General features: G+C 37.9%; 1 protein-coding gene across 1 annotated transcript in view; it reads right to left on the bottom strand.

Annotated features, from left to right (window-relative positions):
• Positions 1-13,924, bottom strand: part of ncoa1 (nuclear receptor coactivator 1) — a 63,333-nt gene that overhangs the window by 21,680 nt on the left and 27,729 nt on the right. The window contains exon 3 of the mRNA XM_073492538.1: positions 4,240-4,345. Coding sequence (XP_073348639.1) covers positions 4,240-4,328 — 89 coding nt within the window. The 5' untranslated portion in view covers positions 4,329-4,345. The remainder of the gene's footprint in view (positions 1-4,239; positions 4,346-13,924) is intronic.

The raw sequence follows: 13,924 nt of genomic DNA on the forward strand, positions 1-13,924 counted from the left end.
GAGTTGCTGTGAGTGACAGAGCAGTGAGGAAGTACGAGGAGAAAAATAGGAAGCTGGTGAGAGAGCAGAGGATGTGCTGAGACGAGACGAACGTTAATAATTGTCGTTTTACAGGAGATCCTGCTGAGAGAACGATGAGGGGGCACGGCGGGAAATCCTCAGGAGGAAGACGGAGGCATGGAGGGAAAGTGGAGCTGATTTTAAAATTAGTTTATTGTTTTCTTGGCTGAGAGGAGCACTAATTGTATAATATATCTTTAATATAGGTGAAATGATAAGTAACGAATCGATTTGTTGATCCACAAAATGAATCAGTAAGTTTTCTATTTGATGAATCAGAAATGACAGAATTCCACATGTTCCAGCTACTTAAATGTAACTATTTCATTGTCTTCTATGAGAGTAAAGTTAATATGTTTATGTTTTGGATTGTTGGTCATAAAGCTGGATTAATGCTGGATTTTAGAGGCAGATACCGATAACTGGGGGCTTTAAATGCCTACAATGATACATCTACTAATAGCTGTTATTTATATAACAACAAAAATATAAAATATAAATAAATGTATAAATAACATTATCAACAAGGATAACTTTAATTTGTTTGGTAAGAATTGTTACAGATATGATGATGATATATATATACATACATATATATATGATGATATATCTGAAATAAGCTAATGCCAACTGATCACCGTTGGCCGCAACAGCATTATTTTTTCCTAATTATTGATACTGAATCAGGCAAATAATATATTGAATCAAGAAAATAATCAGTGGATTACTGAATAATCATTAGCCACAGACTTTATCCTTGGTAGTGAATGTAACTAAAGATCAAGTGTAGTTTACTGGAGCATTTAACCTTCTGTTCACCACGCTGACGACATCACAGAATTAAACAACTGGAACTGGTTTCTTTGTCAAAAAAAGAGCAACAAAACAAAACAAAAGAAAACCAACAAAAGAACAGGTGGTTTAAATAACATCACAGTGCACTGTTTAAGTTCACAGGTTTCTCATCTAACTGCCTGTTAAGTTTCTGTAACATGTAAACATGAAAGTTGCCATAAATAAGTAAGCTCAACATTGACACAAAATATTTAGAAACAAGCTCAAATCTGCCTTTAACTCCGCTCTCTTCTGTCTCTACTCTCAGCCTCGAGCTTCACTTTATTCTCCAGTTTCAATAACATACGTCCAACCCGACGAGTTACAGCAAGGTATGTGGTAAACATGAAAAAAGGAATGTGTGTATATGTGAGTGTGAGCGTGTGTGTGTGTGAGACGACAACAGCAAAAGTAGGTCAGTGCATTGGCCAGCCAGAACACACAGGCGTGGTGGCCGAGGGAGGGAGGGGTGAGGAGGGGGAGGACGCTTCTCTGTGAATGCGCAGGTCAGTGGCTGCTGCGTGTAGTCGCTGTAGAAATGCTAGCTGGGCTCTTACATCAGCTTACATCAGCTATCAGGCCTTATAGACTTTCTCTCTCACAAACACACTGAGAACATTCATTCCTCAACTACTACAGGACCGACCGCAAACCTAAAGCTCCATCTAACCTGAGCCTTAAAATCAGGCCCTAAACTGAGACAGGATTTTCTTTTTCTCAACCTACAGATACTAAAAACTTCACACATAAGACAGCACTGAAAAAGGCCTCTCAGAGTCTTCCACTCTGCTCCAAGTACCAGTGACTGATAGGCCTCTGTGAGCCTTGGGTCCTCCAACAACACATCGTCACTCATCAAGCCACTCTTGAGCTCTCTAGAGGGAGTAAGTGGGTTTTTATGAGGCCAAATTACTGCGAGGAGCATGAGAAGTGAAGGGAGATGAGATGAGTCTTTATTTAGATCCACAGAAAAAAGTTTGATTACAAGGAGCAATTTGTCATGATTATGTTTTGAAGTTTTCATTCAATAATGTGACGTTCCTCATCATGCAGAGGCTTCACATTATTCAGGATTCACACAGCTTTCTAAGAGTAACATTCAAGCTCTTTTTTAAGCACTTTTAAGGTATCTAAACCAAAAACTTCCAGACTCTTAAAGCCTTTATCATCATCTTAATGTTATTAGCCTTATAAAAAGTACCCAAAAGTCATACTTGAGTAAAAGTAAAGATATCAAAACCTATACAAACAGTACTTGAGTAAAAGTCCTAAGGTATTTGTTCAGATGAATATTGGAGTCGATGAATGTGCCTACTGATTACAAAGAAAGCGGCAACTCAAACTGTGGGCTTTACAAAATAGCAGGGGTGGATGGATCAATTCAAAAATATTGATACTACCAATACCACGTACTTCTTTTGTAGATCGATTCAAGCGTCAATTGGATCGTTACAAAGGGATCAGTTTCAGTCTCACTTTTCTACGATGTGCTCATTTATGTATATTTCATCATCAAGCAGAGCCATCTGAAAACCTTCCGCCACATGAACACATGTAAGCCTTCTCTTTGCTTCTCCACTGCTCTGCTGCCGTCGTGTTGTGTACGCGCAGCTCGCCCCGGTGCGCACCCTGACCACCAGCTTCATCTGACATGCATTGATGGCTGAACGCAAGAGGAGTGTCGTTTATAGCTACTTCACAGCTGTAAATGAAACCTTGCGAACTGTGATGTGTTTAGGAAAGCTGTTCACTACTGTGGCAACACCACAAACTTATTTAAACACATAAAACTTAATAAAAGAAACACGAGAAAGAGATCACGGAGCCGCAGCAGAGAAGAAAGGAGGAGGAGGAGAGAAAGGCCTCATCAGCACCAAGACCTTTACACTGAGACAGAGTTCACTGGCAGAGTCTTTTCAGAGAGGCAGGAAGTGTTCCAATACATACAGTAAAATAAATGTTTTAGTCAAACTGATTAAATATAGCATACTATATCAAGACATCCAAATAATATATTGAGCCCACTGGAAGATCTTTCTTTTGTTGTGAGTTTTTGCCTATAGTCCACTTTTGTTGTCCACAGATATGGCAAAAGCTTTTCAGTCAGTGCAGTATATGTCTATTATATTCAGTGTGTAGCCATTTTATTTATTTTCCAGTTATTGTGCTTTTTGTCTGCTAGAATGGACTAAATGTTCTACATGCACTCTGTACATTTTTGTTCATGCCATTGAGGTCTATTGTCTAAAACGTATTTAATTTAATTTTGCTTTTTAAAAAGCTTAAATTGAAAGCAATTTAACTTATGCAATGGGATAAATTAGAGAAAAAATTACCAGTAGGTTACGGTAGCCTATTCCCTATTTAGTCTTCGGCCAAGTATTTCCTTATGTTCAGCTTCAGCTTCGGCTAAGAATTTTCATTCCGGTGCATCCCTAATTGTATGTTTTGATTATGAGAATTTAATGCTCGCTAATTTCAATGCCAGCAGACAACAAACAAATATGACGAGGGAATTGTTTTTTCATTTCAAGTATTGGTGGTGGTTTACAAGAGTGATTATGTAGGTGAAACGCAGGGTTATGTTGAAAATCAAGCATTTTCTTGAGGGGTCTATTCCAATATACTTGCATATTCCTGACCTTGAAAACATGACGATGAAAAAGAAGCATTCTCTAAACTTTCAGGACGTTGTATGAACCCAAGTTATCTAACACTGTTTGGGTAACTAATGTCTGATGCTTTCTGACATGACTTTATCCATTAGCGCTCTATTAGCTTAAAAAAAGATGTGATAATAAAAAAGATATCTGCATTTATGATGATATCGAACACAACAGCAGCAAATCCTCACAGTTGAGAAAGTGAAACAAGGGAATGATTATCAAACAGTGGGCAATTAATTTTCTGTCCATCGACTGACTGATGTCTAGACTAATGGTTTCAGCTCTAATTTCTTTAAAGTAAAGTATGAACTGAGTGTGAGGAGTGTCCTTGTTTTTTTCAGCTACAATACTGAGATAATGTGTCTGAGATGATGATGTTTAAGTGACAATTTCAATTACATGATTATCTCATCAATCGGGTTAATGAATGTAAATTATTTTATTAATTGTTTATTCATCTCTAACTAATTCTGATTCTTTTTCTTTATGTTAGAAGGGACAAAAAAATCTTGTTTTTGAGCCCTGGGGAACAAAATGACCATAAAAGACCTTTTTGCTTCAACACCCCAATTTTTGGCACCGCTGTTTGTTTTTGCCTGCTAGTGTAATAACATATTGTATGTAATGTAATGCCACTGACAAAAACAAAACAAAACAAAACACGAGGCTGGTTCTTTACCTCTGCCCTGATGTGTCGCATGGTGAGCCCTTCCTCTTGCGTGACTCTGGCGTGGCAGGGTCCAGGGGGTTTTCCCCTACTGCACTCATTTTCAGCTTCAACTGACCTGTAGAGGATAAAGAAAGGAGAAGGTCACAAGTAAATCCCAAAGCTGGAGCAGTCAGTCAGATCTTTTTTCCATCAGAGTGGAGGATACTGAGGATTTTCCAGCTTTTCTTTTTTTTACTGGAACTGTCACTAACAAATTTAATTGATACTATTTTTCTTTGGATAGCTGCAGGAGGCACATCATCAATAATGTAACAGCTGTTGCTGTCATACAGTAATCATAACTGCATTTCATTATATGCAGTGGTGGAAAGTAGCTATGTACATTTACTCAAGTACTGTAACTAAGTAGAATTTGGAGGGAAATGCTACTTCAGACTTCCACATCAAAACATTTCAGAGAAAAATATTGTTCTTTCTACTCCACTACATTTATTTGACAGCTTTAGTTACAAGTTACTTTCAAGATGAAGGCTTTTAAAATACAGCACATTATTTAAGATTTAAGTAGTGCTTTCCATCCTTTTTGGGTTCAGACGTCTTACAAAAAGCAGCATGCAGTCGGGGTGGAATTACAGATCTGAGTTATTAACAGTTCCACTAAATACTTAATAGTGTTTTCCACTCTAAACAATGACCATTCATTTTACATTTTGCCGTGAATGCAGGACTTTTCCTGTCAATGGAGTGTTTTTACATTGTTGAATAGATAACTAGAGTGAAGGTTTTGAAAACTTCCTCCACCACTGATTTTATGGCATAATGCCAGGGGTGAGGTTCACACAATTCACTGAGTTCTCAGAGTTCAGTATGTCAAAGTGAATGACACAAATATTTACATATAGTCCACACTTCCACAAAAATAAATGTGGCAGCAAACAAGCATCCACACAAGTAGAAAACACGGTAATACTGTCAGAAATACTAAAACATATTGAAATTCCTTTAAGCTGTATAGTAAGGTAACTCAGATCAGAATCAGTCACTGCAGCAGCCCAAACAGACAGTCTTAACTTTTAATTCATTATATTTTCAGATTCTATATATTCTTCATATTCTTTACATGAGGGGGAAAAAACATTGAGTTACAAGTTAGCGCATCACAGCCCCTTAAGTGCATCTACTCAAGGATGATGTGTTGTACAAGGACGAGTGATATAAACCTTAATGGTGTCCTCTTCAGCTGAACTGTGATGTTAACTAGCTTAATTACCTGAGTTACCTAGCCTTTTGTACATGAGTAGATGCTCGCTGGCAGATTTAAACAAATAAAATAGTTCCTAAATGAAACAGCTCACAACAAATTCTGTGGATTATCTTGATTTCTGGAAAGACACAGTGACACCATCATTAAAAAAGGAACATGTATAGCTAATTAAACAAACTTAAGTTAATAGTTATTTCAATGTTTACAAACAATGAAATTAGAGCCTGATATTGGCCTATCACAGATATATCAGTTTCAACATATATGTTGTACGATATTTGCGGATTTGAGAAAGATGCTTGAGTGAATTTTTCTGTTTCAGTGTGCTGATGTCAAAGGTTATTGTTTAATGGTAAAATATCCTGCCTCCATTGAGTACCAATCTTGTTCACAAGTGTTTGATGACCATATTTAAAGGGATAGTTCTGGTCATTTGATGTGGGGTCGTATGAGGTACTTATCCCTAGTCAGTGTATTACCTGCAGTAGATCAGCTCTCCCCCTTTGTGGAGAAGCAGTGAGTACAAATACGGACATTGTATGGTTGAGGGAAGGTAGTGCTGTTTGACGGCAACATAAGGCACCAAAAATGTACAAAACATAGCGTACACTTAAACTGTATATATAAAATATGTCTTGTTGCTGGTTCAGTTTACAGCAGCACAATGCCCTGCTTCCTGCCGGTACTACTCGCTGCTTCTCCACACAGAGGGAGAGCTGACAGTCATCTACTGCAGGTAACATACTGACTAGGGATAAGTACCTCATACAACCCCATATCAAAAGACCCAAACTATTACTTTAAGGGATCATTGAAAAAGAAAAGGTGTGTTTATGTATATATAATGTGTATACAAGAATATCAGCCGATTTATCGTTTTTTTTTTAACTCCCTAATTTCTGTATCGGCACAAAAAATCCAGAATCAGTCGGGCTCTACGTAAAATAAAATGCATTATAAACCATTTATTAGGCAATTATTTATTGTAAAGTTGCAACCTGCGTTTATAATACTTAATAAATACTGTGTGGATCATCTATAATAATTAATTATTAAGTGTTACCTTTCCTTAGACATGTCTATAGCAGATAGCACTACAGTTAAGAGAGAAAATACATATTTTTATTATGGGGTGAACTGTCCCTTTAAAACTAATATGACAAGTATAATAGGTGAAGCTGATTTATAAAACTGAAATATTTATTCAGATTTATTATACACACAATATGTAACTTTTGATTTATATGTGGATGCCAGCAGATGCTCATAGTCACATGCAGTAAATTCCAGTACAGTGTGTACCTTTACAGCAGCTCTACAACAAAGCCTGCTATACTACTGCTGCTGCTGCTTCCACTCTGCAACACATTTTAAACACTGAAGCCTGTGGTGATATTCTTACTGACTGCGTGATACTAAGAAGCCTCCCTAACACTTTGTTTTATGCGTTTCCTCGTCAGCCTCCCTTAATAGACTCGTGCCAGTTCTTTATCTGCAAAGTCTACAGTCTGCATCTCTCTCGCTGCATCAAGAGGGTGACCATGGCAACAGGAAACGCTGCAACGTTTGATGAAGCACACCGCGCACAGAGTATAGTTAACAGGGCTCCTGCACAAGCCATTAAGCCAAATATTAAAGATAAAACCTTTTTTTATTGGCATCAGAAATTGAATTTAAGACACACACAAAGCAGAAAAAAATGTATGATTTCCTGTCATGTTAAGCAAAGTTTAAAGACAGACACGGTTTATTATTCCATTACTAACATGCTGTTCTGTCTGTTCACAAAAATCTAGCTCACAAAAGACTTAAATCAGTAATCAGAAACACATCCGAACTTGGAGCCAAAAATGCACACATGACAAAAGGTGGACTCAAGTCTTTAAAGCTGTAAAACCCACATCCAATGCCTGCGGTACCTAGATAAAATCTGTAAATCACAGCCATACACACCAAACGCTTTAAATCCGTGGGCAAACGGCAAAAAACAAGATGCCATTGTCACAGTGCCGGGTGCCGCCGCAGGGCCGTGCTGCTCACAGGACGCTAATCCTTCCTGACTAGCCTCGTTTACATTTCACCTCAAATCACCCCTCTCCTCCTCGGCCCTCCTTGTGTTGCCGACACGCAGCGCTTAAAAAAGATCCATCCGCCACAGTGAGAAATGAGAACACTGCTGCACATTAGCACTCAGTGAAAACACAAATTACCCTAGTTTCTGAGGAGCGGGCTCAGTACAGTATGTGCTTAACTAACAGCTGAAACTGTAAGTATGAGTCAGTCAATCATACTTAGAGAAAACAGATTTATGGAAAGCAAGCTCTGCAGCAAACAACATGCAGCATGAAGTTCAGGAAACAGGGACAGAGCTTACAGTATGTGTGTTTGTGAATGTGCTGTAGTCAATTACAGCCTGGACTGTTGAGTCTGGATATAAGGAAATAGTTAGCCCCTTTTTTATTAAGTCAATGTTTGTTATGCATGTGTATGTGGCGGGAATAACACGACAGCTCCACAATAAAGCAAAACTTCAGTCAACCCATGAACAGAGCTGTTATTGTTGTGTTACAGCTACCAAAAACCACATTTCTCTTGGAGTAACACATTGCTGAGTATAAACATGTTAAAGGCTGCAACTAACAATTATTTTCATCATCATTAATGTCCCCATTATCTGCACCATTCATGATTACTCGCTTAGTCTTTGAAATGTCATAAACTATGAAAAATGCTCATCAAAATTTCACAGCGCCCAAAGTGACATTTTCAAATTAACAGTTTGAATCCCAAAGACTCTTTGTTTACTATCGTAAATGACAAAGAAAAGCAGCAAATTATTACATTTAAGCGTTTTTGCTTAAAAAAATGATTATAAAACAGTTGGCATTTTAATTTCTCTCCATCAGTGAATCAATTAGTCGTTGCAGCTCTACACACGTTCATGCAAAGTGGTGCAGCAACAAACAAATATTTCTGTTTTTTTTTTTATTAATCTCTGATTATGTTCCTAATCAATCAGTTGGTTGGTTCACAAAATTTTAGAAAATCGTACAAAAAATAAAATGTCAATCACAGTTTCCCAAAGCAAACATCGCCATACCGGTATTTGAATTTTGTCTCTTTTTTGGCAAATAAATTATCCTCATAATAAGAGTATAGGGAGGTGGAGAGTGTCTGTAGCTGTAACTGTACAATAAGTGTACAAAAAGAACAATTACACTCAGTTACTAACAGCTTCACGTATTATCATATGTGAATTATTAACACAATACAAAGAATTTTTTAATGACATATTTATCGTGACACCCCTATTTAATATTACGTTCTATCATTTATTTCCTTGTGTTGCTAATCACAGTTTTTATGACAACATTTCACTTTCCGCTCTTCCATACAGGAGGAAGGAGGAGGGGGACCCCATCTAACCATGTCTGTTTTATATTTTGCTCAATGCCTCACTGAAAATTTGAATAAAGGTTTGTATATATAAAAGTATAATAAGAAATAGTCTGTCCAAGCAGTCATTTAACATAAACCGTTAATGTATTGGATTTATAGAAAATGTGCCTGGATATGAAATGACAGATAGCAGACTATACAATTTTGTTCATATCGTTCGCCTAACCAATAATCGATTAATTTCCTTTTGATTCACTCACATTTTCAGCTTGAATTCCACCTTCCAGAATGACCTTGCCATCATAATGTGTTCGTTTATGGACCTGACAAGTTGAATGTTGCCTCGGTATAATTGGCAATAGGTCAACAATGTACTGATGGATGAACGCATGATATACAGTAGTTATATTTCATGACATACCAGCCAAATGTGTTTGCTGCACCCTTACCCTGTATTGGGTGATTTTATTTATCAATTCAAACATCTAGCTGTGTGTTCATACTGTGAAAACATGCCTAACAATACATTGTTAGGAGGGAAACCTGGCTGAAGTGTGTATTGTTGATAAGCTCTTCAGCCGTTCACAACAAGCCATCAACAGCCATCATCATATTTCTGGACTTTCCCGTTTCCCTGCCATTGTAAATGTTTTACGAACTACAGCTTCTCCCACCTGCAGACTGTTTATGATTGCTGATCTTTAGCTGCCCTTTCACCCCATTTGTATTTCATTCTTCTTGCTGGATTGGACAGCTATGAGACGCTACGTATAAATGTACCCACAAAGCATTTAAGAAATCAGTTGTTTCACACACCTACAGAGGTGGTTGGATTCTAGCCAAATGTTGAAAAGGTGTCAGTGCATCTGTCTTTCAAAGATGCATACATTATCTTTACTCCTCCTGCAGTGTAACTACGTCAGTAAGCTGTCTGTGGAAATAGCCACCCATTGTCTGATTTTCTAAATTTATCCATGATCTGTCTCCTCTGTCCTTGTGATAACAGCAGCTAAAGTTAGAGTAAAATTACACTGAAATTAGCTGTTTGCACTCTCTCTCATTAAAGTAACAAGGAAAACCTAACTCCAGTGCCAGTTTAACTGATGAATGATCTGTATGGATGAGACAGCACCGATATCAATTAAACTTTTGTCTCACTCGTAGTTGATCGATATAATTAATTCATCTGCCTGTTAAGTTACACTGTAGATAGTTGTCAGTTAACGCAAGCTTCACTAGTATTGTCGTAACTTAACAGCTGAATTGCAAAATTCTTCTTCTGAGGTTTTAGGCGTGCATTAATACCTCCTTCTGGACTGGACAACGACCAAACCTGATTTGTGTTTGGCTTGGTAAAACAAAGACAGACTGTAATCAGATTTATGATCTGGCCAACGGACATAAGTAGCCAAGTGTTAATGAAAGTATCTTAAATCTCATCTGCACTTTGTCTGTTTACTACACTTGAGAATTGAAAAAAAATCTTTAGTTATTTAGCTTTTAACTATATCACTCATATTCACTTATACCTTCATCTGCTCTCATTCAGTTAATCCTTGAAAACTTTTCCGCAATTGTAGTCATGTTTCTTTGCTCTTTAAATGTATTTACAGACAAAACTGTGAAAACAAAAGCAGAAAATATGATTTAAGTGACTCAGCTTACATTGAATTATTGATCATTGTCAAGACTGTCAACACTCCTGCTGAATCGTGTATGTTACCTTGAGGTGCTGGAGTTTCAATAAAAGCTAAGGTAAAGGTGAGTGAGGCTAAAAAAATCATTAAGTTAAGTTTTCAAGGTAGAAAGATATACTGCTTTGCCTTGTACTGCAAATCTACAGTACACAGAGGGTTATTGTAATGGAATAAAAAGGTATTGAGGCAGGGCTCAATATGACTACGACTAAATATTTCATTGGTCGCACCAGTGCGCCTGAAATTGAGTTATTTTTCAAACAATTGAGATCATATTCTGTGATTTTAATGAAGAAAAACATGTATTTGCGTCTTTATTCTTGTTAGCAATAATTAACAGAATGTGTTAAGAAAGTAAATTAAAATGCATTATGATTATGTGCACCTAAATGAAAAGGTAGGTGCACCAGTACAATCATTGTGAAAAGTTAGTCTGCAGCCCTGTGAGGTTTCTGATGATGAGCTGAATCACTGATCTAACTTTGCTTGTCTTTAGACTTTGGTAAAGAGCGGCAAAAAACAAAAACAACTCCTGGAAATATATTTATGCTTCAAGCTAGTTTCAGTCACTCATAGCTTACTGTATGTGATATTATCTGTACGTCTCTCAAACAGAACCGTCACTATGAGAGCCCTGCTGTTTTCTGTAACGCTTTATTCATTTGCTGTGGTGAGCTAATCTTGACGCACTATAAACGCAAAACACAAAAGTGTCATGTGAAGGCATCAGGAGTTATGGCGCCAAGTAGCTATTCTGACTTATGAGGAAAAAGAAATGAGGAGGTTAGATGAAGAGGCCCAAGGACTTTTTACAGTTTGAGTAAACAATGGTCTTACGTCATGCAACTAAGACAGGCGATGTCTTTTCCAGTGTGTGCTTGTCTTATCAGCATACAGAAAACAGCACAACAAAAGCAGCTTGGGCCCTGATGTCTGTAAACAATACCATTCCCACATGAGGGACTACAACTGCTACCAGTAACAAACAAGTTAGACATAATGGTATGTCCACTACGCTAAATTGAAGTAACCTAAAGTTCTCCAGCGACATAATAATAATAGTTTGGAGCAGGAAAAAGCAGATTGGTCAGTCGATATTGACAGTCTTTCATCAGTCTTACATATTCATCAAATTTGAATAATTACCAAATTAAAAGCAGTTTGATTTTATTCTTGGCGCTATGACAAAACAAGCTTAAGAACAGAGCACAACCTGGGCAACATTTTTCTGTTCAAACCCAACCGAGTCAAAGGTATTAACTGAAAGTGACCCAAACTCACAACAACTTCACAGGGAGTTGAAAGTTGCAACTACTTGGCATGTGCCAGTCTGCAACATTCAGTTTAAACCAACGCGACTTGATCTTGTCTTGGATATAATTTGAAGTGTATTATAATATGATTGAGCACTGTGATAGTGAGTTAATTGCTTTAAAAGTGTTGATAAAACTGCCCTTTGCGTACAAAATAGGTCTGTTTCAAAACGATAAAACCGTCACTGGCCACATACTTCCATGCATCCTTCATGTTGGTTTGGATGTTAAGTAATACAACCAATAGAGGGCGCTGCTCCGAGGTTTCGCACTGACCTCTACTTTTCCTTCGCCAACTCATATTTCATTCCCTTCCAATCTCCTCCCAGCTGTTTCTTTAGTAACTGTTTGTCTCTGTGCCCGGGCGAAGTAACATCACACGGATGTTTAAAACTCTCCTACTCACATAGCCTCTCCTCAAAAAGTTCAGCCATTTTTTAGAAGCCAACTTCTACCTCTTCTTAATGTGGCCGTGTTTTGCTTGACCCACAACTGCGGGAGGTACTGCTACACTGGTCCATATCTGTTAGTTATCAGTTATCAGTTTAGTGGTAATTTTAAATTTTAAGGTCACACAGTTACTAGTGTTATAACTTGCCTGTTTTCCCTGATTGTAGACAAGTACAGTGTAGATTACTGTGAAATGCCATTGTTCTATGCACATGGATATAAAACAAAAACAATATATGCATACAGCCTGTTTTTATATCTATGATGTGACCAAACCCGACCTGAATCTGAACATCACTTCAAAATTTTTGCCCGCTCTGGTACCAACAGGTTCAGGTTGGGTATCCATGCTCTTTTACAGAAGAAAGCATACAACAGACGGACCGACCAAATAAAATTTCCCTCTTTTTCATCCACACATAAGATTCTGAGTTTCTACAGCAAGAATCACATAACGCACTCTTTTCTCTCAGAATGAAAAATACTAAATAAAACTCACAGCATTCATCTACTGTATTCATGCAGCCAATCAGTACAGTAAAACATGAGGCTTAGTAAACAGTCTCTGCTGCTACGCTGATGTCCTTAAGCGATCCTTTCAAACTGCCATTCAAAACGCACGTATTAACCCACTGCAGTATTTAAAAGCTATATGACAGCTTTCACAGCTTGCTCTCATTATAGCATCCGGCATGAAACAATCATAATTAGATCTGTTAGAGCTGCAGTCACACTTTCACACACACACCTGCCTCACAGTAAAGCAAAAAGAGAGGAGGTAAAAAAAAAATCAAAAACGTGAGAAAAACAACTGGGAGTCTAACCCACACACCTGTAGACCGGGTCAGCCTCCCACACCTTCTGACCTCACCCCTCCTCTCTATGAAGTGACGTATGGAGGAGCCTTCAGTCGCCAAAGAGGAAGAAGGAAAAGCAGCAGCGGCAGCAACAGCAGCGACAGCACAGCAGAGTCAGACCGTTGAGAAATACAGTCCTCCACGGGCTCTCCATTACAGCACGTTTCAGTGTCTTTAGGTTTGTCTTTTTTCTCTCAAAGCTTCCTCCTCCTTCGGTTTCTCATTCCATGGGCTTTACTGATCACTTCACACTCTCGCACATACAGTGTACACACACACACACTCAACAGTGGCAATGTATGGCTTGCAGAGGGGGAGTGAGGAAGAGACCACGAGTGAAGGATGAGAGAGGTAGAGGGAGGAAAGAGTAAACAAGGGACTCACAAAGACACATACGTTATCTTTATTAGTTTACTGAATGAATATAGAAGCTATTTCCAGTTCATGATTTAGGCTTCTTTTAGAGCCCATTTTTCATATTTGACAGGTTTCCTGAATGATTACTAGAGCGCCACTTCTCAGACTTCATATCTTGGTCCTGATATTCACAAAAACTGTGCAAGTTGTTTGGTTAAATGTCCCAAAAAAATCCACGTCATTCCTGCAGATTTTAATCAATTTCCACACTGTTCTCAGTCTTAAAAATGTCACTCAAAATCTCATATTATTCCAGGAATGCCATGACTAGTGGGAACCCTTAAATGTGGAGTATTC

The sequence above is a fragment of the Pagrus major genome, chromosome 22 (assembly GCF_040436345.1).
Source record: "Pagrus major chromosome 22, Pma_NU_1.0".
NCBI lineage: Eukaryota > Metazoa > Chordata > Actinopteri > Spariformes > Sparidae > Pagrus > Pagrus major.